General features: G+C 39.8%; 1 protein-coding gene across 1 annotated transcript; it reads left to right on the top strand.

Moving 5' to 3' along the window:
* The first annotated feature begins 138 nt into the window (after positions 1-138).
* CCKLR-17D3 (Cholecystokinin-like receptor at 17D3) lies at positions 139-23,513 on the top strand. The gene is made up of 5 exons (XM_089263827.1): positions 139-784; positions 20,494-20,694; positions 20,750-21,028; positions 21,129-21,312; positions 22,917-23,513. The coding sequence occupies exons 1-5, from the start codon at positions 175-177 to the stop codon at positions 23,359-23,361; spliced, it is 1,719 nt and encodes a 572-aa protein (XP_089119953.1). The 5' UTR covers positions 139-174; the 3' UTR covers positions 23,362-23,513.
* Positions 23,514-27,687: the final 4,174 nt, after the last annotated feature.

Raw genomic sequence — 27,687 nt, 5'->3', positions numbered from 1 at the left:
TTCCCAAGTACCGTTACTCGAGCCGCAGTCCACGGATCGCGTGTGTCTCTCTGTGTGTGTGTGTGTGTTTCTCTCAAGATCGTTTCTTATTTTGTTTGTGTTTTTGTTAAGTGAAAGACGATAGTGAGTGAGAGGAATCCGGAATACGGACCCGGTAGTGTCACCGTAGTGGCCATGTACAGCGCCAGCGCCGAGGATGCTGCCCATGCGGCCGACACCTACAAGGCCCTGGTGGACTACTACGCGAACGCACGGAGCGCCGCCAGCCACATCGTCTCGCTGACGCTGTCGCCGCTGAACGAAACGCTGTCGCTGGGCCTGGCCGACGCCGGCAACGGCAGCAGCAGCGTCGCTGGCCCGGCCAGCAACGCCAGCAGCGGCGCTGACGACGACGTTGATGCACTGGGCGCTGGCCAGTTCTTCTTGATACCCGATGGCGCCTCCACGGAGAGGAGCATCGCAGCACCGGCCGCAGCGGCCGCTGGCGGCGTTGGCAGCGGCAGCGCTGGCAGCAGCACCGCCAGCAGCGCCACCGAAATGCCCGCCTGGCTAATACCCAGCTACAGCCTGATCCTGCTGTGCGCCATCGTGGGCAATCTGCTGGTGATCTCCACGCTGATGCAGAACCGCCGCATGCGCACCATCACCAATCTCTTTCTGCTCAACCTGGCCATCTCGGACATGCTGCTGGGCGTGCTCTGCATGCCCGTCACGCTCGTCGGCACGCTGTTGCGCAACTTCATCTTTGGCGAGTTCCTCTGCAAGCTCATTCAGTTCTCGCAGGGTAAGTTACCAAATGCCGATTCCCGGATTACAGTGTTCCAGCTGGCCTGGAAGGGGGAGGGGGAGGGGGGATTGCTACTTGTGGGTCGTCAAAAGTGTTGTAAAACGCGGATGCAGCAGGCAGCAGATTTCATAGTCTACATTGGCTACATTGTGGTGCTGGCTATGGCGCCATCTAGCGGCGAGTAGTGCAGCCTAACTGCAGCGCGACCTTAAAGCGTCAGTGAAAATGCTATAAAAAAGTGAGAAAAAAAAGGAAATCAGTTATTTAAACATTAAATATTATTATAATTATTATAATTATTTTATTTATTTTTTTTTTAAATTGTGAACAAAAAGTATTTTTAAATTTAATTTTCTTTAGTTTTACAGCAGAAAAATTTACTAAAAATATTTTCTTTAATTTTGATAAATTAATTTTTTGACAATATTATTATAGTTTTTTTTTTATTTACTCTTTAATGCATTTTTAATTTTAATTCATGATTTGTATTTATATTTTAATGAATTTTTAATTTTAATTCATGAAAGTGAAATGAGTGAGTGAATAGATATTGCGCCATGTCCGCCGTACTGTCCGTCCGTCTGTCGGTATAAATAGATAACACTACGCTGCTATGGAAGTTAGAGACTTGAAGCACATATATGGATATACCTACTTATTATATAGCACCAAAATTATTCCGATCCGCCCACTATGGGCGTGGTAAATCAGTACAAAATGCACTTTCGGATATCTCAGCAACTCTGGTAGTATAGAAACGTATAATAGGGCTCACGTAAATAAACTCAAATTAATAAGGCGAATATATCTACGCCCTTTGAGGGCGTGGCAAACCGCAAACGTTTATAGCTCCTACAGTGCTTGAGCTAGAAACTTCAAAATTAGACAGTGCAGTTACTGGAGTCCTGTCTTGTCCTGCCCTGTCCTTTTGGGGCGTTGTATACTTAGAAATACCCTGTAATTTGCATAGGCTTCGAGAGCAAGAGGTCAAAATTTGTACTTATTTTGCCTTGTTGGTGTTTAGTAAACACAGTTTAACGAAAATTGACCACGAGTGGCATGTCAATTTTCAATCAATCAATCAGGGGCGTGGCAAATCGGAAAGATCTGCAGTTTTAGAACTAGAAACTAAAAATGTAACGATTAACGACTGTTAAAGATAAAGGCTGCTTAGATACTCTATTTAAATTCATATAGTAGACATATACCAATCGAAGGCGTGGCATAATGCAAAATGGATGTGTCATATGAAGGAGTGTGCTGAAGTCGGTAGCACCCGTCAGCAATGCTCCTTGTAGATGTCTGCTGTACTTGTCTCTTTAAAGTTTAAGCTTGAAAGGCAAAGTCTGCTGAAAATATATAAAATATATAAAATATACATCTATTTTATTTTGATGAATAACTTAATAAGACATTGACTAGATTTCTTATTTTCTACTGTCGTGAGCTTGAAAAAAACAAACTATATTTAATTTATCTTGCATCAATTTGGCAGCTGCCAGCTGCCGACACTTGCAAGACAACTGTCAAATTTCGAATTTCAAATTTCAAATTTATCGCCCACCCGAATGCCTTTTTTTTTTACATATTTGGACAGTTTAATAAAAAATTATGAATATATGTATTAGGACGTGTCTGGCCGTCGCACAGTTAGCCACATCTGGGACAGCGGCTGTGGCTGCGTCTGTGGCGCTGCGAAAAGTTGGTCAATCAAGCGCATATGCTTAAATTGAAGTCCTCATCATTTATGGGGCGGGGCCAGCGCAGCGGCGACCATGAAAACTTGTATGCTGCCAGGCTAAAGTTTCAGTTAGTAAATAGCAAATGACAGTGTCGGGTCGGGTGTCATCGACTGCTCAATACACTGTTGAAAGGAATAAAATCAAGGAGAATGAGCTGATAAGAGTTTACTTGGTGAATCTCTGCCCAGTAATTACCATTCCCAAGAGTAATTCTTGAGCGCAGTCTTAAACTAATATGCTCTTAATTAGCATGTAAACAGTGTATAAAAATCGCCTGCATAGAACTGTCAACAGTTTTTGCTATACATACGAAATGAGCAAAGTTTCTCTTCTCCTGCATATTAAGATCAAGTGAAACTGAACTTTCATCAACTTCTATATATATATATTTATTTATGTATGTATAACTCTATATAGCTCTCTATATATATTATATATGTGCATGAATTTCTAAAATATATTGTTAACATTCCAGCGTTTACCACTACAAAAGCTATTAATTTGAATATGTTGAATGTGGGCGTAAAATAAATACGCCACAAATTATGTTTATTAGAGTATCTATATACATATATATATTTATATCTGTGTAAATATTAGAATATCAAAGGAAAAGTTAAACATTAAAGGGCGAAAGTGAAATCCTCTACTATTAATATTCGCATGGGCAGGTGTTACGTGCAGGAAAATCAGATTTAATGAGATTTAGATTTAAGCAACATGAGGGGAGAGTGGACCAGAGTGGAAAGTGCACGACTAGGTGTCACTCAGGCCACGTTTAAGGAGTATTATATTTAGCTACAAGAGTCAAGTATGAATTTCTAGTCCCCTCTAAAGTTCACGAGATTAATTTAAGGCAGATACAAAGCTGGACGCAGAGACGGACAGAGATGGACACATTCCTAAATGGACAGAGATGGGCAGAGTGATTGACGTGCTTACAGATGGGCAGATGGGAGATAGACGGTGGCAGGTGGTACTTGCATGGAGTACAGGGTATATAAATAAAGCTGTTATGGTAGGGTCGTTCAGCAAGAGATTGAGATAGAGGAATTGGGAGAGAGAGAGATAGGAGAATGAAAAAATGAAAGCGATATAAAGAGCGTAAGAGAGAAAAACAGATAGAGAGGGGCAGGGAAAAAGGGAGAGAGGCACTGAGAGCGAGAAAGAAAGGGGGAGAGACAGAAACAGAAACAGAAAAGGAAAGAAGAAGAGCGAAAGAGGGCAGATACAGCGAGGGAAGGACAGAAAAAGGAGACAGAGAGGGACTGAGCCAGAGAGAGGAAGAGAGAGAGAGAGAAACAGAAAAAAAAACAGAGTGAGAAACAGAGAAACAGAGAAAGAGAAACAGAGAGAGAAACATAGAGAATAAGACAGATAGGGAGCTCTGTCCTTTTATCTCTGGGAGAGACATAGGTGGAGCAAGAGCAAGGATGATTGCTGCTTGAGCTTCATCTCATTGAAAAAAATTATACCGTTCCTCACCGCAGAAGAAGAAATAATACTTCCAAATACCGAACTAAGCTTCTTATGCCAGAGTAACTCTATCTTTGATTTAGGATACAACGGAATGGAAATCGCATATTGTCTGCGTCTTCAACCGAATGTTTGCTTCCACTTCTTAACAAAAGGCCTAGTTGCTTGTGGGAAATAAAATGATAAAATATTAAATAAATAAAGATATATTTAGACAGACCCACGCAAGACATTTTACGAAATAAATTTGAAATGTATTTACATTGGAATTAAATTGATTTGTTTATTTTTGTGCTTGTGCCTGAACCGAAACCGAAATGACACTTTAATAATAATAACAACAGGAAAGGTGCGGAGATGAACGACTGGCAGATACCCCGAATCCTTGAGTTTTACTAGTACATATACATATATACACACTCATATCCACAAATAGATAGGCCTTACTCAAAAAACTAAATTAATAAATACATTCTCTTACAGGTGGATTCAGTTTACTAGTAAATTACGTTTATCGATTATTATCGATAGTGAGAAAATGTGATTTTTGTGATAGTGAAGTTATATAGACTTAGAGAGATACTCTGATTGAACACGCCGAATGTAAGTAGGGACGAATGGTCGGATAGCTGGACATATCGATGTATATCGATATATTTCAACTCAGCTATTGGCCCAGCTCAACACTACATATGCATTTTTCCATCTGCCACGCCTCCAACTGCCTGTCACATACATTGTCACAGCACCTATACGCCCCGAATTCTCACTCTCTATGTGTGGAGGGTATCAAAAGGAAGTCGCGATGAATCTATTGAAAACAATTCGTAATTATCTTATTTCATTGACATCAAATCTCTTGCTATAAAATTAGAGCAAATAGATTGCTGAGTCTTACTGTATGTGTGTGTGTGTGTGTGTAGATTAACTAATATTAAGTGAAAGCTGAACAATAGATAGAATATATCGTTTCACTACTGCAAGAGTCGTTGCCATCTTAATTCACAATTTTATTTCATTTAATGGCCCTGCGCGTTTATCTCTTTGTATTTTATTGTTGTTGTTGTTGTTGTTGTTGTCGCCTGTCACATTTGAGATTGCTATTAAAATTACACAAATTAAATCACAATTTATGCCATGCAGACGCAAATAAATAACGCTCTTCACTTTGTTAGCAGCAGTTGCTCTCGTCTGACTTTTACAATCTCGAAATTTTTCTGCTTTTCATTGCAGAATTTTTTAAAAATTCCTCTCTTTTGGGAAATACCTCAGAAACATTGTGGGTGAAACTATGGGCTACTTGAGAGTTTCATACTAGAAAAGTATATGAAAAGAAGTGAGGGCTTGATCTGCCATCTGGGGGTATACGACTGTAAAATACCTGGCATTCGAGAAGAATTCCAAAGTTTCTAACTTTTGATCGATGAACGCATATTTCCCAAAAGCCAATAAACTCTTCTTACTATGTTAGGAAGTATAAAAAGCAATTCATGTAAATCCAATAAAAAACTGATCTATCCTTAGAGCTAAAAGTAAAGAGCTCTAAATAACTTTAGTTGACTTTCACTTGGCGCTCGCAATGCAGGGTATTTGGCAGTCGTTCACTTACCGGCTCATGCACAATTACTCATTTATTTTTTGGTATTTTGATGTCCCTTAGACTCGGACTGCCGCCCACTCGCTTTCGATTCGCGATGCTCCCCAACTTATTTTCGGCGCCCTTTTGTCATGCAAATGACATGCAAAACGAAGGCGGTAGAAGGCACACAAATAACATGTAGCACAATCATATTGAAACGCAAGCAAAGGCCAGAGGCACAACGCAAAAAAAAAAGACAGTTGAAAACAATGATAAATTGCAGAGAATTGGAGAGAGAGTGAGGAGAGGAACTCATCGAAGTCGAACTGCTCCCAAAGGTCGTCCATGGCTTCTTTTATATGAACTCTAGATATATAAACACATACATATATATATTTATATATATATTGTTAAGCTAAAAAGGATATACGTTTTGTAAATCTGATTTATATGACAGCTTCCCCTATGGCAGCTTGAGTGAAATAGTGAAATTTACTCAAGGCATTTTCAGAAACAAATAAGAGTAGCTCTCTATGACAGCTTTATATGGATTTATTGATATACTCAACTATTCATGGCAGTTTGTTGAATCTTAGAGAATTCTTATATATTATTGTTATTCATGAATAGGTTTTTTTGCTTGCTTTAAAGTGAGCCCCATTTGATACTACACAAATGGTGTCAATGACTTTGTTTGGCTGCACTTTAACTCCAGCTCTCTTCCTTCTTCTAATACTGCCCTTGCCTCCTCAAGCGCAAGGTAGAGTCCTCCATTCATGAACCTTTTCAGTTCTTCAGGACTACGAAGTTCAACGGGTGACTAGAACTTCAGGAAAAGAAACGATTCAAGTCAGTTTAATACAAAGTTTTAATTACAAAATCTGGAAAGACTGACAGAGTAGACCTTCTCCAGATTCTCCAAAGTCTCTACATTCTTTACGATTTCCAGTCTATATGGTCGCCACAGTCTCCACAGTCACTTACGGCCTCTAGAGTCTCCCCAGTCTTCAGAGTCTTAATATTCTCCACAGTCTCCAGAATCACCACAGTCTCCACATTCTCCACAGTCTCCACAGTGTTTACAATCGCCACTAGAGACTCTCCAGTCAATACGGTCTCCACAATGTCCGCATTCTCTACAGTCTTTACAGCCTCTGTAGTTTCTACACTCTCTTCTCTACAATCTCTTCTCTACAATATCTACAGTGTCTACAGTCTCTACAGTGTCTACAGTCTCTACAGTGTCTACAGTCTCTACAGTCTCTACAGTCTCTACAGTCTCTACAGTCTCTACAGTCTCTACAGTCTCTACAGTCTCTACAGTCTCTACAGCCTCTACAGTCTACACAGTCTCTACAGTCTCCACAGTCTCTGCAGTCTCTACAGTTTCTACAGTCTCTACAGTCTCCACGGTCTTTACAATCTCCACTGGAGATTCTCCAGTCGATACGGTTCCCACAATGTCCGCATTCTCTACGGTCTTTACAGTCTCCCCAGTCTCCACAGTCTCTACAGTCTCTACAGTCTCTGCAGTCTCCACTGTCTCTACAGTCTCTGCAGTCTCTATAGTCTCTACAGTCTCTACAGTCTCTACAGTCTCTATAGTCTCTACATTCTCTACAGTCGCCACACTCACTACACTCTCTTCTTCACAATCTCCACACTCTCCACAATCTCTAAGCTTCACACATTTCGTGGAAAAATTATGATATCCGCTTAAAGAGTATAAGGGTTTGAGTTGTTTTGCTTTGGCGGCGCCTCGTTGCCACAATTCGCGTCTGCCTCATGCGGAGGCCTTCACGGTTCGTCCTATTTGCCGGAATGAATGCGTGCAGTATTTATGTATTCCGCCGTAATGTGGACTTTGATTAAATCTGTACGCGTATTTTTTGTTGCTGCCTTATTTCTGGCGTGCCGCACACGAAGCCTGACAGCATTGTAATAATTCTGGCTAGCACTTGCCGCATGCCGCATGCCGCATGCCACATTCCACTTGGCACTCATTAACGTAGTGGGCCTATAATGCTAACGATTTCACGACTGAATATTAATAATAATATTCCATAACATAATCAGCTCAACAAAAAGCATGCGTAACTTTCGGTGTATTTTGTCGTACCGGAAACGGTCCTACGAGTTTTTTCTTACAGTTTTCTCTTAGACGGAATGTAAATATAATTGTTGGGGGTATTTCATTTTACATAATAAAATTAATCAAACTTTTTTTTTGTAGCATACTTTTATGAGCTAACTGAAAATATATGCATAGGCTGACCCAGCAAGAGAACTGTTGTTTGTAGTGCTTGATGATGGTAGTTGTTTAAGCAAGGTCTTAAGTAAAGTTGTGAAAATGTAGTTAAGGGTCTGCCCTTTGAGAATTAATTATTATAATCCATCTGAAAATGTGAAAAAAAAAGATCTTTTAATTGTTGGTGGTATTTAAAATACCTAGCTTGGGCTAAGTTTTTGTATCTTAAGCTAAGGTGGAGATTTCTAGGCGGTAAAGTAAAGTTCTAGTAGAAGTAGGTATAAAAAATATACATATAACTAAACATAGGTACCGTAGAAAGTATTTTTGAGAAAGACTCAGCGCAGTTTGTGCAATGAGAGAGTCCATACTTCCGACAAAGCAGACTTAGCTGATATAATATATAATGTCAAAGTAATATCTGTAAACTAAATAAGTGGAATTTCACTTGGTAGAGGCTGTTTGGCTGCCCTGCTCAATTTATCATAAATTTCCATTTCCATGCAGCAAATGGAATTCAAGTGTGAGAACTCCACATCTTTGTGTTTGTTGAGCTAAACTTATGCAATTTGATATCAAGCTTCAGGGCAACACATTTGGGGTATTCCCACAGAAAAACAAAATGTTTTTTTTTGTTATTGATTGCAATTAGCATGCGCTGACTACACAGGGTATCCACATATCACACAGTCGCTGAGGCCTCTCTGGGGAGAGTCCGAGAAGAAAATCGATAATCTGGGTCTACAGGGTATCGCACATTCGCTGATGCCTCACTGCATAGAGGCAGTTCCCCTCTCTCTCTCTCTCTCTCTCTCTCTCTCTCTCTCTCTCTCTCTCTCTCTTTCTCTCTCCCTCTCTCTCTCTCTTTATGCTGCCCTTTGTTGTTGTTATGCAATGCGCTTACATAAGTTTCTAAATAAAATTTGCCGCTGGCCTTGGGCAGCCACGAATTACTGCCCTAAGTTTGTGTACACATTCATATATATATATATGTGTGTGTGTTTGTGCGTTCGCTAATGCGCCTACAACATAATCATAAACATAAGCAACAATAAGCAGCGAGCAAGTCGACCTAATTCCGCCTAATTGTCTTCGCCCGCTTCGCGCCAGCAGCCAGCCAACCGGCCAAGAATCATTTTCCGTTGGCCAAGTGCGAGTCCGCCTTGGGCTGACACAAGTGCGATGCCAAAAATTGCTTTGACGCCCACGCAACAAGACGAGAGATTCGTTAGGTCCAAGGCTGCCCGGGCAGCCGACGTAAACTCCTCTCGCAAATATCATTTTAATAGTCTGCAAGGCGACGGGACGACGGGGCGACGGGGCGACGAACAAGTGTTTGATTTGAAATTATTTGATGGCCATTTGGCACTTGGACACATGCTTATAAGTCTACAAGCTTAGCCACCGCAGCCCATATATCACACGGCCATGGAGCGTCTGGCTTAGCGAGGCTGCGATAATATTGCCACCAAATACTTAATTCCAATAAAGCACAATGAGACATCCTCAAGACAGAAGCAGCACACACACACACACATAAACACCCACACATACACGCTCTGTGTGGAGTAAGGAATTCGATTTGGAAGCTGTTTCAGGATCTGAGTTGCTTTAGTTTCAGGAAACTTTCGGAAAAGTATTGTGAGTGAAGCTTAGATCTCTAGCTTTGAGCAGGGTTTCGTCGTATTTTATACAAAAATATCAAAGGAAGCCTAGGAAAAGAGTTTATTGCGGTCTAAGCTAGGTCCTGAGTCCCTAAAAGTGTGTCAAGACGTCTGCTAAGGGAAACTTGAGCTGCAATATACAGAGCCTGTATGGATACGCTATATATAGTCTATATATGTCTTATTATAAATGCTCTGTCTGCACTCCCTAAGATATTCTCTTAATACTATAGCTATAGTGCATAATTATATATAGAATTTATGTATATATACTCTATATACTTCAAAGGTACTCTCGATATACTCTTTATATATGTATATCCTATATTCTCTGCATAGACTCTATACATATTCTAGCTATAATTTCTATCGAACCAATTTATATAGTATATATGCTCTATGTATACCCTCTATACATAATTTATTTACACCCTGTACTCTAGAATTCACACATACTCTATATATATTCTAAATATCTTATAAGTACTGCATAAATACTCTAGTTACATCTTATCCATTCTGTATATGTATGTGTATCGCACATATATGTATATACTCATATTCAAACCTACATATGTATATAGAGTCATCTATGTGTGTATGTGTGTGTATTGTATGTCATGTATACATATTATCTGTAGTCTGGAATGATACAATCTACTATATTTTCTAATTATACAATACCTGTACACTGTATTTTGTGCGTATAGACTCTCTATATACCCTATATATATTCTCTATATACCTACTGTATACATTCTATATCCTCTACCCTATATATACCCTTCATATACCCTACATGTACTCAGTATACATTTTTCATATACTCTATATATACTGCATAGAGTATCTCTATATGCTATATATATTCTATATAGTATATCTTTTCCGCATTAATATCTCTAGCAACGCTCATATGCAAATAACTCTAATATCTCCCATGATTAGGCTGTATACGAGTGTGTACTCTATATAAACCAAGCTTCAAAAATACTTTAAAGAACCAATATACTCCCATTCCCCGCATGAATGAGCATAGCGAACAATTTGAGTCGCAACTAACTAAAGGCTGGCTAAAGACTTTGGCCAACTTCAGTTAATGCATTCACATGGAAAACTCTGCCTGCATTTTGCATGCCTGATAAAGCCGGAAAGTATGCCAGTTAAATATAGATCGATGCTATTTTTTCGCTGTGGCTGCTGCTGCCTCTGGTGAAACATTAAAAAAACTGAAACTTATGCCAAACAAAGTGGAGCGAAAAAACAGCGAGTTGTCTCCAAATTTTCCGCATGTGTGGTTATCGTGTGGTTGTTGGCAAATATACATACGCCCATGTGTGTGTGTGTGATTGTGTGTGTGTGTGTGTGCGCTGTCTGCCATTGCTAGTTCGTGTCGGGAAAAGTCAATAAAACGATTCATATGCGCAGATAATCATAAAAAATGATTTTAATGGATATACACCTACACCAATACACACACACACACACACACACACGCTCTGCCCTCTCTCTCTATGCCATCCTCACTCTCTCTTTATACGCATTATGCTCCGACGTATTGTCTAAATATTTGTGAGCCTGGCTAATTGACGCCTGGCAGCTAAGCTCCCCACAGACTTGGCTAAAACTAAAGTAACTGTATTTAAGTGGGCCATTATTATAATTGGCTTACACTAGCTGCCAGCCATAGGGCGGAATGTTAAATGCCAACACGCTTCAAATTTAGTTGACTTGATGCGTTGAGATGGGTATAAAAAAAAAACCCGATGAATATAAATAGAAATGTGTGCATATAAAATTTGTATATCATATTATATTATTCATAAGTGTATAATATTATTCATAATTCATGTGAATAAATGTAAGTACATATTGGTATATAAGTATATAATAATATAAGTATATATATACCATGTTAAATTTTAGTTAAGTTTTAGGATCTGCCTGACTGGACTGCTCTTTAATTTCTACCTGCTCCCAAAAACTATTCAAGAAGTCTGCATCTAGCTATATTAGTACAAAGTTCGTAGCTCTTAATTTCCCATAGCTTACGCTCTCTAAAGCTGTTTTATGACTTTGCTGCTCAGCGAATTTCCTTGAAGTTAGTTCATAACATAATTTATATTACAGCCATTGAAAGTGTTATAGAAAGGTATAAAGGCTATGTGCTTATGTTTGTAAAAGGCGTGGCAGACACCATAAAGTGCATATATTCATGATCAGGATAGTGAGCTGAGTCGATTTGTCCGTTCATCTCGTAAATTGCTCTAACTATATAATGATATATAGAAATCCTTACGTATCTTGGATATTATGGATGCTAAAGACTGGGAATATATACTCGAGTAGACAGCCCAAAATCAATAAGATATGGCGAATATAGCTATATCCCATAGGAATCGGGAAAAACTGTATCTTCTACAGCTTTAGATAAAGAGTAAATGACTTTTGATATATTAATTGAGCAAATCGAAAAATGGATCTAGCCGCGTTTGTGCCTTGAATGAGTATTCTGCAGTCTGTAAAGCCCGAGTGCAACGTTACGGCTTGTTTTTCATACATTATAGCTAAGGTCTCGTTTAAGTTCTCATAAAAAGCTAAACTCCAACAAAATCTGAGTGAAATCGTAGATTCATGTTAGAACGGAGATCGCGGATAATATTTAGATTGCCTGAAGTAGCTACAGGATACAGAGATCTACGGAACTTGCTTTAAATGATATGAAATAATTTATTTTATTCCTTTATGTAACAGGAAAACTAATTGATTTTAGTTTATGTTGGAAATCAACGTAAATTGATTTTTATGAACTTTTGATGGGAATATAAAACGTAATGCCTGGAAATGGAGCTGTTTTGTTAGGGTCTGAGTTTTGTTAATGACTTGGACTTGGATTTCATTGCCTGGGCCATTTAATTATAGTTAATGTGTGTCTGAGAGAGTGAGAGAGAGGGAGAGAGAGAGAGACGGAGAGAGAGGGAAGGGGTTGTTTATGGGGGGCTTCAGCACTTCATGTTCAACGAGCAAACTTAACCACACTAAGCGACTGTCGTAATCGCAGGCTTAGCCTCAGTTGGTCACAGTGCATGTGTGTGTGAGTGTGCATGCGTGTGTGTGTGTGCGTGTGTGATATTGAAATATAGTAGAAAATGGCCAGCAGAGCAACAAGCACAAATCTTTTGCCGCTAGCTAAAAAGTCATTAGGCAAATTGTGCAACCTGCCGAGCACTTTTTGGCCATTTCGCTCGAAAGGGGGCGGGTTTGGGGGGTGGGGGGCAAGGGCGACAGCAGCAATTGCCGTAAGTAAACAACATGCAGAGCTCTGTGTGTGCTGTTTGTCATCATGCTGTTGTTTAATCCAGCCATAGTTACGAGTCCGAATATCCTCCAAGCAGCAAGTCCTTCTATGGCCAAAATCCCAGGCTGTCAGCCTGGTCGCATATGTCGTGTGACCACTTTTCCACAAAGCTGGTTAAAGTGCTTATGTGTGTGTGTGCGTGTGTGTGTCTAAGTTTGTCCGCCCTGTTAACAACACATTTTGCATTTTATGTGCACGTTGCCAAGGCATTAAAACTTTTGTTAAACACATTCGTTTCAAATCGCGCTTGAATATAACAAGCAACAGCAACAACAACAGCTAGAACAACAACAACAACAACAGCTAGAACAACAACGAATGTTTTGTGCTCAAAGTAATCGTTAGTGTACGGGGCAACAGTTAGTAAGAACAGCAGAAACTCTATAATTAAATCCAGCCAAATAATTATCTACAAACACTAAAAGAGTTGGCTGCATGAAAGTTACGAAAGTTTTGAACAGAGTTTTGTCACGATAATTTAGACAAACGATGCTAAACTACATAAGAGTGCTGGAAAGGTGGGAGCGGTTGACTATATCTAGAAATTGAGACAAATTTACTGAAAGACATACTTAGTTTATAATAAGATTCGGTCGATATGTTATATATTTTGACTGGCTTAACAAGAAGATGAGCTTAGTTCATAAGATCTATTAATATCTAAAGATATATATATATATATAGCTAGAAGATGAGCTTAGTTCATAATACCTATTAATATCTAAAGATATAGACATATATTGAATGGTTGTTGCTTCGATTACAATATAAATATCTAACTACTATTATCCAGACATATAGAGATATATATGTTGACTAATTGACTGGAAGATGGCCTAACTAGAAGATGAGCTTAGCTCATAATACTATACATTAATATCAATGGATATAGACATATATTGAGTGAGAGATTACCTGACTAGAAGACTTACTCTGTTTTTAATAACGATAGTTACCTGCTCTCTGAAGATATAAACATAAAAATGTTGAAGGAAGATGAATTGACTAGATGATAATCTTAGTCCATAATAATATCTATAAATATCTATAGATATAAACGAATATTTACGGGTTAACTGAAAGATGACTCTACTGGAAGATATACTTAGTTTATAATACGATTATCTATTTATTAATATCCAAAGAAATAGACGGTTTCGAAGGGAAAGGTATCCCAAAACGAAGTACGTGGCGTATGGACTTATATTTATATATGGTATGGCTTATATTCCTATATAAAAGTCAGCTGAGCTAATAGCAGCTAGTATTCACTAGAATCATATTCCAAGAACGAAATCATTTGTATATCCAACTAAATTAAAGATTCATAATATTCTTGAAAAAGTAAATAAAAGTAAAATAGCCAAACAGCAAAGCTATGCCAAAGATCTATAGCTGCCTATAGTTGTAATTCCACGCTGAGCGCAAAACTTTAATCCATAAAGTTATTTAAAGCTCGCCTAAATGCAATCGCATTAAGGTTTAATCTGGTAAGCTCTATTAATTGGATCATTTAAGCGCTGCCACGTACAGGCAGCTAGCTGCTGTTCTGTTCAGTTGTTAAATGATTTTTCTCTTCATATTTACATTGTAGTTGTGAGGAGCACGGCTCAACTATGCTCAGATTCTTGGGAAAGTTTTAATTTTGTTTTTCAGTTGTTCGCTAGTTGCGATGGATGGATGAATGGAGGATGGCTGGTGGCCAGGGAGCAGGGAGGTAAGAGAGGCGAGGGGCCGTAGGCTAGGCGGCAAGACAATGCAATGCCCTGATTGTTCTGGCTAATGACTCTTCAGGGCTCAATGCGTACGTACTGTTGGCCAGATTGTTATCTCTATATATTCCTCCGACTTGGTTGGTGAAGTTGATGCCATCGGGATTCGGTTAGAAGAAAGTTTTTAATGAATGCACATTTGGTGCAGCTATCTGCCACGCCCCTCTGGCTCTTCACCTTTTTCTCCCTCTCTCTCTTTCTTTCTTTGTCTGCGAATCTGCATGCTCTATTATAATTCGCTTGAACAGCTTCAGGACTCTCGATAGACATGAGTTTGGACTAGAAATCAACTTAGCTATATCAAAGTTTTCATACACAAACACACACACACATGCACACATAAATACAAACACACACGCTCACACACACACACAGCTTTACGTAGGCGCTTTAAGATGCTTATTTAATTTTAATTTGACGCGGGCGTCGAGCAGTCTCAGTCAAGTTTGTTTCACTTTTGAGTTAAATAGAATTTTCAAAGCATGCCAAGAGACGGGTATTCGGGCACGTTCGAAAGTTTTCGCTCCGCCGTAACCCTCCGGCCATTTGTCGGCAGTCCGCCGCAGCCGCTGTGATTGTTGCGCTTAAATGCTGGCATTTACTTATGTGTTAAATCCATTGAATCTAAACGAATTTGCCAGCTCGTTCTTGCTGCGCAAAGTTTCAATAATAGCATTAAGATCTACCCGGCACAGTGTGCCGCCCGTACATTTTCAAATAACGCAAATAAAATTAAAAAATAAACAAAACAAAAGTTTGTATTATTTTTGTTTTTCTCGCATTTTCGTCTCTCTGGCAATTCACATTTTGGAACTTTTCCAATATAATTGAATGAACACCCAGGCTAGCCATGAAGCAGTATAGAGTTTTTGGCCAAAAACAGGCGGACTAAATTGTCTTTAAAAGAAGAGTAGTTGAAGTTGAGTAGAGTAGAGTAGAGTAGAGTAGAGTAGAGTAGAGTAGAGTAGAGTAGAGTAGAGTAGAGTAGAGTAGAGTAGGTAGAGTAGAGTAGAGTAGAGTAGAGTAGAGTAGAGTAGAGTAGAGTAGAGTAGAGTAGAGTAGAGTAGAGTAGAGTAGAGTAGAGTAGAGTAGAGTAGAGTAGAGTAGGTAGAGTAGAGTAGAAGTAGAGTAGAGTAGAGTAGAGTAGAGTAGAGTAGAGTAGAGTAGAGTAGAGTAGAGTAGAGTAGAGTAGAGTAGAGTAGAGTAGAGTAGAGTAGAGTAGAGTAGAGTAGAGTAGAGTAGAGTAGAGTAGAGTAGAGTAGAGTAGAGTAGAGTAGAGTAGAGTAGAGTAGAGTAGACGTAGAGTAGAGTAGAGTAGAGTAGAGTAGAGTAGAGTAGAGTAGAGTAGAGTCGAGTAGAGTAGAGTAGAGTAGAGTAGAGTTAGAGTAGAGTAGAGTAGAGTAGAGTAGAGTAGTAGAGTAGAGTAGAGTAGGTAGAGTAGAGTTAGAGTAGAGTAGAGTAGAGTAGAGTAGAGTAGGTAGAGTAGAGTAGAGTAGAGTAGAGTAGAGAGTAGAGTAGAAGTAGAGTAGAGTAGATAGAGTAGAGTAGAGTAGAGTAGAGTAGAGTAGAGTAGAGTAGAGTAGAGTAGAGTAGAGTAGAGTAGAGTAGAGTAGAGTAGAGTAGAGTAGAGTAGAGTAGAGTAGAGTAGAGTAGAGTAGATTGGACTTTAAAGAGTAGAGTAGATCAGAGTAGCGTAGACTACAGAAGGGCACATAAGAGAAGCAATTACCATTCCCATCATCTACGGCTGATTCAAGCATCGCACTTAACACGAGTTGCACTGTGACGCGACGTTAATCATGCACTGGTCAGCATGTGGCAGCACGGCGCACTTAGTTGCAGCTTATCCGTCGTATGTAGGTGCAAATGACGTGACGGAGTCTCAAATTAGGGGGATTGAGTAAAGAAATAACTTTTCCACCAGCAGCTGCAGCTGCAACCAAGCCGACAATCCTTGAGCGCCAGCAGCATGAATGAAAATAATTAAAGCAAAAGGAAAGCAAAAGGAAAAGCATAGCAAAAAAGAGGAAGAAAATAAAAAATAGGAAAAACTTTGCTGCGTCTCAAGTGTCAACGGGCGAAAAGTTTCTCAAGCTTTGCGCAAATTTATAATTCGCCGTCTTCCAGCTTAAAGTCCAACATCAATCTGGAGCATGCAAATGTCAAATGTAGGAGTTCAGACACACCCAAATATGTCAATATATATGCACAGATATATTAAAGAGTTGGAAAGTGCAAGCTTAAAACGACTTTAGCATTCTTTCAATCTCAGATTGATTTTACTTATTCACGAACTGGATGAGTATATTGCTTGCCGTCAGTTTCCAGTCTATTTTTTCCGTCTGTCGCCCAGCTATGCGTCTTTATACAAGTACCTAAATCGATAAACCTAACCTAAAAATCTGTGGATTATATTTGTGCAACATTCTCTCGTGCTTACACTTACTTAAGATCATATCGATTAAGACGTATCGCTGGAGTTTCTTAACATTTCAGAGCTACTGCATTCACTCAAAAGTGAAGCCAACTTTATGCATAGTCACTTGATAAAGATAAAGTTTGACAGAATCTGACTTTAATGTTTCCACTTTAAAGCACTACGAGCAAAGTGGAAAAGGTGATGCAGCGTTTTTCTTAAAGTTCTTCCATTCTGCTGTTTCTCAGCAGAGCTCATTGTAAATTATCGAAGCAGGCGAAACAACAATTTGAACTCCCTGCGGATGGGAAATGGCTTGGAAAAGTCTCTCTCTCTCCTTCTCTACTTTTGTTCAATTGAAAGCGTCAGCAGCTTGCGAGTCATCAATATTTCAATTAATTTCGCACCTCGGGGAGTTGAGTTTTTCTTCTTAATGCGCCCGCGAGTATGCAACGCACTGTGGGCGTGGCGTTGCATACTTTTAGAGTGCACTGTGGAGCTGTAAGGCTGGCGTTATAATGGCGGAAATATGCCGGGATTATATAAACTTTATATCTAAGCGGATCTAATATAAGTGTGTGTGTGTGTGGGTGAAAGGGGTGTGTGTGTGTGATTGTCTCTCTGTGTGTGTGTGTGTGTGTGTGTGTGTGTGTGTGTAGTGAGGCTTGTTTGTTGTTTAACTGAAGTGTGACAACTCAACAGTTTGATTGATTGGCCTTAGGCGCCATGACAACTAAATCATTTTAAAATGCGTGTGCGTGTGTGTGTGTGTGTGTGTGTGGACGTAATTCAATTGACAAATACTAAAGTGACTAGAAGGCGGGCAAGCGACAACCGAAAACGAATAAACATTGAACACAAATTCAATTTTATGCTTTCTTTATTTACTTACTTATGCATATGCATGTATTTATACCCACGCACACACACACGCTGACATTTATCTGTACCTGTGTGTGTGTGTGTGTATGTGTGTGTGTGTGGTTGCTGATTGAATTTGATTTGAGAACGCGCACGCAGCATCTTTAAGTCATCTTAACAGTCAGCAACATAAATCCAAACACACGATTTGTGAATCTCACATAGCTTTAGCTCCTGCTCCAGCTCCTGCTCCTGCTCCCACTCCCGCTCCTGCTCCCACTCCCGCTCCCGCTCCTGCTACAGCATTCGATTTCAAATCTAGCTGCCTGATTTGGTCGACGTGTTGAGCATATTACGTATACGACATGTTCGCGCGCCAGCTAAGGAAAACATAAATAAGTATGCGTCGCTTGGCGCTCTGACAGCACCAAATTTATAAGCGTCAGTTGGGCGATAAAATTTGATTGCCGCAAATAAAAACGGTTTGGGGGCGTCTGGGCGTATGGGCGGCAGGAAAAACAAGGCATAACAAGCATCAAGCAGCCAAATACCACAAAATTTGTATAGCCGGCCCTAATACAAACGAACCCCATTACAAACGTACACGGCAAATGCCACTGGCTACAACAACAACAAGAGCTACAACAGCAACAACAGCAACAGCAGCTACAACAACATCAGCCAAAGTCCAAACTCGATGACATATGGCCGAAATGTGTGCGTGCTGTTTAAGTTAAGGCCCCCTTTGCGTTTCTATGATTACAAATTTAAGCAGCCAATCCTGCATATGGCCCAAAGAACATCAATTCGAGCTCCTACATTCAGCTACCTACCTCAGCGCCAATAGACGTAACGCCAACCAGCCCCATCCCAGGCAGGCGGCACGTTCCACTACATACGTACGTATGTACATATGTGTGTGTGCTGCTCATATGCCAGCAATTTGGTAATAGAATCCGGCACGACAGCGCAAATTTTAATGTGCAGCGTTTTACAACACTTGATAGATGTAGATAAATTTGGCACTTAAGGCTGATGTCGACTCAGATCTCTTCGGCAATACCCTAATTGGGGAAGGCTACAACAATATCTACATGTATGCATAGATATGTATGCGGACTACTACTACTACTTTTGCTACTACGATACTAATACTATTCTACTACTATGTAGTTTTACTACTAAATACTATGCTATAAACTAGTCTACGACCTATTATTCAACAATTCCCCTACTGCTACTATTTTACTTCTACTTCTACGACTCCTCTAATACTACTCCTCTACTGGTAGTTAACTACTGTTCTACTACTATTCTACTACTTCCCTACTACTACTCCACTGCTACTCGATTGCGACTTCCGATACTAGTCTACAACTACCTTACCACTCCTCCTATTAGCATTTAACTACTCTTCTACTACTATTCTACTCCTCTTCTACTCTACGGCTATTCTACTAGTAGTCTACTAACCTTCTACTACTACTACTCTACTTCCGATACTAGTCTACAACTACTTTACCACTCCTCTATTAGCATTTAACTACTTTTCTACTACTATTCTACTCCTCTTCTACTATTCCTATACGTCTATTCTACTAGTAATCTACTAACCTTCTACTTAGCTTCTACGACTACTCTACTACTATTCTGCTACTTCCCTAATACTACTCTACTGCTACTCGACTACGACTTCCGATATTATGCTATAACTCTTTTACCACTCCTCTACTACCATTCTACTACTTGTTCTACATCTTCTCTACTAGTACTCTAATACTATTCTATTCATATTTTTCCTATCCTTTTACTACTGTTTTAACACTCTTCTACTACTTTTCTACTACTACTTTTGTAATTATTCTACGGCCATCCTACTTTGACTCCGTCAGTTCTCTACTACTATTCGACTACTACTCTGCTACTTATTTTACTACTACTTGTACTACCATTCAATTTATACTCATCTTTCACTCAATTTCTACCTCTACTACTATTCTATTACAACCCTCCTTCTAGTCAGCTATTATTCTAATAATACTATTCCACCACTACTCTCTTTGTGCTCCACTACTATTGTATAATGAGGATACTTTCAGGCAGACTTCTCGTCATGAATGCTTAATGTGCTTTATAGGCTCTGCTATTTATATAGGCAATCATGGCATTGGCTTTGCATACCAGGGGTATTTTGGTCCAGGGGTATTTAGTCCGCTTGGCCCTTCTTTCCCTTTGTTTTCAAGTTAAAAAATGTGCCCATTTAATAGAGAATTTGATAAGCAGGCACACGCTGTCCTTTTTCCCCGCATTTCATTTAATTAAATTATATCTTAAGCTTTCGTGGAATCCTTCAGAAAAATGAAACAAACAAAAGGCTCTCGAGATGCAAAGCCAGCGTCCACCTTAGTATCCCTAATTATATATATAGCATGGCAAATACACTGTAAGCAAAACTTGGGCACGTTTTGACAGTTCTGTAAGTGTCAAGAGGGTCTATAAAAAAATGAAAATAAAGAAAATAGGGAAAAACAAAAGGAAACTAAAATGAAATTTCGTAAAAGTAGCTTTTCGTTTTCTCTGAATTCCCCAGCTGCCTCTGTGGCCGTCTCCTCCTGGACCCTGGTGGCCATCAGCTGCGAGCGTTATTATGCCATTTGTCATCCGTTGCGGTCGAGGTCCTGGCAGACAATTAGCCATGCCTACAAGATAATCGGATTCATATGGCTGGGCGGCATTCTCTGCATGACGCCAATAGCCGTATTCAGTCAATTGATACCAACGAGCCGGCCAGGTGAGTGCGCTGCTGTCGATGGCCAACCAAGTAGCTGTTGTCGAATTTGCCGCAGGTTTCTGCAAATGCCGCGAGCACTGGCCCGACCAGGGCTACGAGCGTTTCTATAATATTATGCTGGATCTCATTCTGCTCGTGCTGCCCCTGCTGGTGCTCTGCGTTGCCTACATCCTAATAACACGCACTCTCTACGTGGGCATGGTTGTTGGCAAGGATGTGCGAACATTGCCACCGAGCAGCGGCAGTGCTCAGACGATGGCAACGGCGGCTATAAGCGCTACGCCTGGCAGCAGCAGCTGTGTTCTGGTCCTGAATGTAACGGCCGACTACAATGGTAAGTGGCGCGATATATTTTACCCAACAATCCTACTCCCCTCCCATAAAAACCGAATTGCACGTCAGCAAATGCGCATTTTATGCCCGAATATTCGCAGAGAGCAGCAGCAGCAACAACAACAACGCAACGCGAAGCACAGCAGCACCAGCAGCAGCAGCGGCGGCAACAACAACAACGACACTTACAACGACAACAACAACAACGACATTGACAACCGTTACGCCGGCTAAGACCCCAACCGCCTCGCCGAGTCTACGCATCCACGACGCGGCGCTGCGCAGGTGAGCTCCGTCCAAATAACCCTTAATCCCCAGCTGAGCCCAGTCCAGCCCAGACCAGACCAGCCCAGACCAGCTTAGCCCTTAGCTGCGTATTATCATATATTAGTCATGGACCCAAATTTCCGAATTGGCCTTGCCATAGCACTTAGCATAATTAGCCAGCCAAACTAGCGAGCCATCTCGCTTATCTGCTTACCAGATATTCAGAAACATTTCAATGAACGCGGCTCTGGCGCACTTCATCAGTCGACTCTGATTTGATGCTGGCTGAGAGTGTCTCTTTAACTGGGATTGCAAACGAAATTATGAACGAATTGAGGAGCTGAATCTAAATGTACTGAATCTTAACGCTGCACAGTGGGGCAAAAATATTCATTTCAAATGGGAGGAAAAAAAATGGATTCATGGAACAAATAAAGAATTGAACTGGGACAGAATTTAAAAGGTTTCTTCGTCAGAAATAAATAAATATTGTTAATTATAAAAAAATATAATAATAAAGACAGAAATTTTGGGATAATAAATGTTTCTAAATATTAAAAATATATACAAAAGTTATTATTGTCTTGATATTAAAATTTTATTTTTTTTTTATTAAAAAATTTTTTTTTTTTTTTTTTTTTTTTATTATTATTATTATTATCTTTTTTTATTAGAAAAATATAATATTAATATATAGAAAAAATAATAGGAAATATTAAGTAATGGGATAGCCTCTGGGGATACACTGGGGACGTACTTCATGAATGCTGGATAAATGCTAGAATGAGGTATTAAGTAGATACTACTTGATAAGTTCTTAATACGAGGTGTAGATGTTAAGTATATACTATTAGATCGTAGTTGTGGCTGCAAGTAAAAAATTTCGAGCAAGCTAATACCAAAATTGAGGTAGATATTAAATAAATACTAGACATATAAAGGATATATACCAAGCGGATACTACATAAATACTATAGGTACTCATATGTATTAATATGATATTAAACATATACTAAATAGATAATATTCTACTTATATACATACATTTGGTATATACATATACATAGATACATTCTTATCTAGATACGCTTTGTATATATACTAGATATATGCTTGTATAGTAGATGCTAAATAAGTACAGGATAAATGCTAAATAAATACATTATAAATACTAAATATATACCAAACAGCGCCTATGTATATGCTAGATATATATGCAATATATGCTAGATATATACCATACTGCATATATACTATATAAATACTATACTAAATACTGCATATATATTGGATATATGCTAGAGAAATACTGAATAGATGATGGATACTTTGCATTAAATTTCTAACTTAATTTAATATTTTCTAAATTGAGTTCCAAGTATCTAGATATATATGTGAGCTATTAGACCTTCGTTGCTATCGTATAGAAGTTTCTTATGGTCAGGGTTATCTGTGGCCTCGAATTGCTGTGGCTATGGCAAATCGATAGCAATCCCCTCTAGATATATATATGTATATATATTGCTATACAGCAATAGCTAAAATATACCACCATCATATATGTACCCAATGATAGAGGCAAAACTCAAATTATCATCTGTCTGATCTCTCAACTTTCACAGATCCAACGAGGCCAAGACGCTGGAGAGCAAGAAGCGCGTGGTGAAGATGCTGTTCGTGCTGGTGCTGGAGTTCTTCATCTGCTGGACGCCGCTGTATGTGATCAACACGCTGAGCATGTTCATCGGTCAGGCGCTGTACGAGTACATTGACTACACGACGATCAGTTTTCTGCAGCTGCTGGCCTACTCCTCCAGCTGCTGCAATCCGATTACCTATTGCTTCATGAACGCCAGCTTCCGGCGCGCCTTTGTGGACACCTTCAAGGGATTGCCGTGGAAGCGCGCCGGCACGGCGGGCGGCCAGCTGTCGGCTAGCCAAGCGAATGCCAATCCCGGCCTGGTCATGGGCCTGGACACCTGGCGCACACGGTCGCGCCACGATCAACAGGTGAACTCGGTGATCTATACGAACAGTGCCGTTGCCGCCGACAGTCCGCAGCTCTAAGGCTGCCAGCTCTCTGCTCGGATCGGACGCACTTTTGGGATTAGTTGTCTATCTAACTACTATATATATATATATATAATTATATATATATATATTGCGTGTAAATATGTAAATGTCGCTTGGGTTTTTTTTTTTGGTAGCTTTTATTTTTTACATAACAATTTAATAACTAAGTATTTTCGATGTTTCAATTACATACGATTCCTAAGGGTTCCAACAATAAATAATAATAAAAATCAAACTAAAAAAATACAAAAAAATTGGTCATTACATATCTGAACAGAATGCGGGCCTTTAGCTTGGTCACCAGCCAGAGCTCGCGTGCCCAGTACTTCAGTTGGTGCAGGGTGGGCAGACGTATAGTATAAACCCTCACATAGGGAGGGAATCCGACTGGCCTATAGTTATTATAGTTCTGGTTGAGGTTGTTGTGCAAGTTTTGAAAGTTGCGGAAGTTGTTGCGAACGTTGTTTTGAAAGTTGTTGTTGTAGTTGTTGTTATAGTTGTTACGGTAATAGCCATAGTTATAATCATAGTCATAGTCATAGTTTCGGTTCGGGCTGTAGTTATAGCTATAGTTGTTGTTATAGTTCTGGGAGTACCAGCGGTCCATGGTCAGATTCTGAGCATTCAGCTGCTCTTGCGGATCGATGGGTGTGAAGTACGGATCGTTGGAGATTAGCATTCTATTCAGATCGAAGTGAGTTAAATTTTCGGCATATTCGCAATCGTAGTCAAAGCCGGTTTCGCCATCATCACCATCATCCTCGTCTTCATCATCATCGTCGTTGTCGTCGTCGTTGTCGTTGTCGTTGTCGTCTTCGTCGTCTCCGCCGTTATCATCATCATCGCCGTCATCATCGGCTTCATCCCCATCATCATCATCACGTGCGCCCTCATCGCTATCGGTATCATTAGTATCGGTATCATTACTATCATTATCATTAGAATTATCATTGTAATCATCACTATCATTATCATTATTACTAGCACTCTCATTATCATTTTCATTAGGAGTCTCATTATCATTATGAGTAGCACTCTCTCCATAATTGATAGCCGCATTAATGTTCTCATCTGAGTCACGTTCAGAGGGAGCCGTGATATCCAACTTATATACATGTTCAGTACGGAGCTTCTTCATCTCCGACTTTTTCATCAGGTCACATTTGAGAACCACGATCTCACCGAGAAACGGGATACGACGATTGTTAAGGGTCAGGGCACGCAGCGTGTCGCGCGGCTCCTTGTAGAGCACATAGAATGATGTGTCGGTGATGACACGCATTGTCTTCAGCGTGCCCACTTGGGTGAAGAAGTAATAGATGATGTGAAATAGACGATTCGGCACCTCGGACACACGCACAAAGCGGCCAGCGACGCGCATCAGATGCTCCGTATGGTATTCACGGTAAGTTTCTAGTTTCGGAAGTGTGAGTAGCCTGGGTGAGTAGCCTGGGCTATCCTCGACTCCCTCCTCGTTTTCCTCATCATCTTGTTTTTCACCATTTCCCCCATTTTCCCCATATTCCTCATGTTCCTCCTGTTCTGACTTCTCTTCGTTCTCCTCTTCGTCCTCCTCCTTCTCGTTATCTTCGCTATGTTCGCTATGTTCGCTAGCTTCGCTATCTTCGTTATCTTTCTTTTCCTCCTTTTCGTCTCCTTCTTCCTCACTTATCTTCGCTTCCTCTTCCACGCCTGTCTCGTCCTCTACGTCGCCCACGTCGCCATTCTTTTTGGGTGGCAAAGTAGCCAGAATTAGATTTGGAATCAACTGCTCCACCCTCGGAACACGCTTGTAACACATGAAGAGCTCATCAATCGGTCCGCCAAGGAACGGCGGAAGATAACGATCATGCGGATGTTCTTCAATCCAGCGCTCTTCAAACGTGTACAAATTCATTTTTGATAAAAAACGTTAACTTGGTGTGAACAAATAACTAAAAATATATTATATGAATTTGGAAAATTTATTTTTATTTTTGTACTTTTTTGTTTTTTGAACTAACTTGTATTGTTGCTCCGGTAAAAATGAATAGATTTCCGAAACGAAAAAGGCTACAGCCACAAAAATTGTGCAAGGCTGACTTGATCGTCTATTTTATTGTACAAAAATTATCTACAAAGTTTCACTCATATATCATGAATTTACGAAGTGTGTGAACGGGGCGAAGTCTCTCTTTATCACAGCTACAAGTTTTCACCCACAGATCGAATTTGTCTTGAAATGTTATTTCCAGTTTTTTAAAGGTCTATTTGTCGACCTTTCCGATAAAAGTATTTAAATTTGATAAAACGCTTATAATATTATGATTTCACTTTAAGCGAAATTCCCGCAAATAAACGAGACGTATGCAAATATTTGCTTCAGATTAATTTTGGCAAATCTTCTTGAAATATAATCCGAGGAAAATGTCTCGACTGTCTGAGCAGCAGCTGGAATAGATTATAAAATTCTTGTTAACTACACTTGACAGCGACAAGGTACATGTAAAATTTCAGAAAGGCCTTAGATGATGGGCAGATGAGTGCCTGTTGCTGTTGTATTAAGCCCATTGTTGCTGTTAATTAAGAAGTACTCCAGGGCCACGCTGCCGCTGTCTTGTGCCAAATTCAGTTGCTGGAAATATCAGAGAGAGGGGGGAGATGAGAGGCAGAGGATGGCAGAGCCTGCTGTGGCTCTTAATTGTCGCCAGAGTTGCTTTTAGTGGACAAGTGGCGAGCTCTTGCTCTCGGCTCGAATGCAACTACCCAAATGGCCATCTCAGGCGTGGCCCGGTTGACCGGGCCAACCCTTGTCCGGTCCGTAAGCGGCTTGGGCTCGACGTTTGCTTTTGCCGCTGTCGTTGAGCTTGCAATTAAAATGTTCATTTCGGTTGCATCCATTATGAAGAAATAAAAAAAATATTAAAAAAACACACACACACCGGAAAATGAAAGATGGAAAATGAAAAATGTGAGCACAAGCAAATAGAGCGCACCGAGCACTCAGTACGGCCGGACATTCGGCTAAGACTTTTGAAAGCAATTTAAGCTGCTTTGCACATTGTGTCATTAAAATAAAATACGTTAATTTCCGCATCGAACTGAAATGTCATCGACCAGAGTCTCCTAGCCAATTTTGGCCGCCTCAAACGAGCTGTGACAAATGCGCCTGGGGATCAATTTCAAATTAGAAAACCCGAACATGTTTCGACCCGCTGAAGAGCTGAGAAAAGGTGAAGTCAAAAAACATTTCCAATGCGATTTCCCCGTGGACAAATTAAGCTGACTTTATGCCACAAAACCAACTGAACGGAACAACTATTACCTATATACTATTTCAGCAATAGAGCTCGAGCTGCGGTCAAGCGCCTGCCGAAACACTTCATCTAACGTTACGTTCTCTGGGACTAATTCGAATGTATTGCGAGACCATGTTAAGTTGTAAGTTCTGCTCGCAGTGTTAAGTGCTTGACGGCTTATTGAAATCTATTGTTATAATATTGCAGGAGACAGCAAGGAAGAGCTAGATTACATTACGTTACGTTACCTTGTGACGTGTTACGTTGAGCTACTTTTCGCTACTTTACATAGGTATCACCACACTCCAATTCCCTTTAAAGAACGTTATATTATTCTGTTATATTAACAGACGGTAAATTACGTAACAGCATGGTGCAATAAGTTATGTACGTTATGTTATCATACGTTAAATACGCAACAGAACGTTGATGTACGTAATTATATATTAATAGACTTTAAATAACGTAGCGGACGTTACCTTACTTTATATCATATCTACTTACGTTATATTACGTAACAAGACGTTGTTACTTATTATCACACTTTAAATTACGTAACAGAACGTTGTAACTTATTGTCGCACTTGAAATTACGTAACAGAACGTTGCTTACGTAATGAACGTTTATTTACGTAATGAACGTATCACGTTATGTTAATTAACATGCTCACCCTTACATTATCTCATTTAAGTTTATGTTACGTAATATTAGATAAGAATTTCTTCAGTTGTAGAACGTAAAATTACGTTATCGTGCGTTACGTGTTTTGTAGCTTACGTTACGTAACGTTAGATTCGAGTATCTTGAATTGCAGAGCGTTACATTACAGCATCTTGCGTTACGTTCTTTTGTAGCTTACGTTACGTAACGTTAGATAAGATCACCTTCGATTGCAGAGCGTTATATAACGGCATTATACGTTACGTTAATTTTATAGCTTACGTTGCGTAACGTTAGATTTATATTGGGTTTTGTTCTGTTACGTTATGGCATGCTTATATAGAGCTGTAGCCAACAAGTGTCAACAAAAAAATGCGCAAA

The sequence above is a fragment of the Drosophila navojoa genome, chromosome X, assembly GCF_054131105.1.
Source record: "Drosophila navojoa isolate 15081-1374.11 chromosome X, UAZ_NAV_1.0, whole genome shotgun sequence".
Classification (NCBI taxonomy): domain Eukaryota; kingdom Metazoa; phylum Arthropoda; class Insecta; order Diptera; family Drosophilidae; genus Drosophila; species Drosophila navojoa.
The sequence above is the reverse complement of the archived record's forward strand: the minus strand, read 5'-3'. Positions and strand labels throughout refer to the sequence as shown.

Bases quoted from the DNA above. Each gene is read 5' to 3' on its own strand.
- CCKLR-17D3 (XM_089263827.1), top strand. From the start codon at position 175: ATGTACAGCGCCAGCGCCGAGGATGCTGCCCATGCGGCCGACACCTAC. The intron at 785-20,493 runs GTAAGTTACCAA...TGAATTCCCCAG, and splicing joins GCTCATTCAGTTCTCGCAGG to CTGCCTCTGTGGCCGTCTCC. The intron at 21,313-22,916 runs GTGAGCTCCGTC...CAACTTTCACAG, and splicing joins CACGACGCGGCGCTGCGCAG to ATCCAACGAGGCCAAGACGC.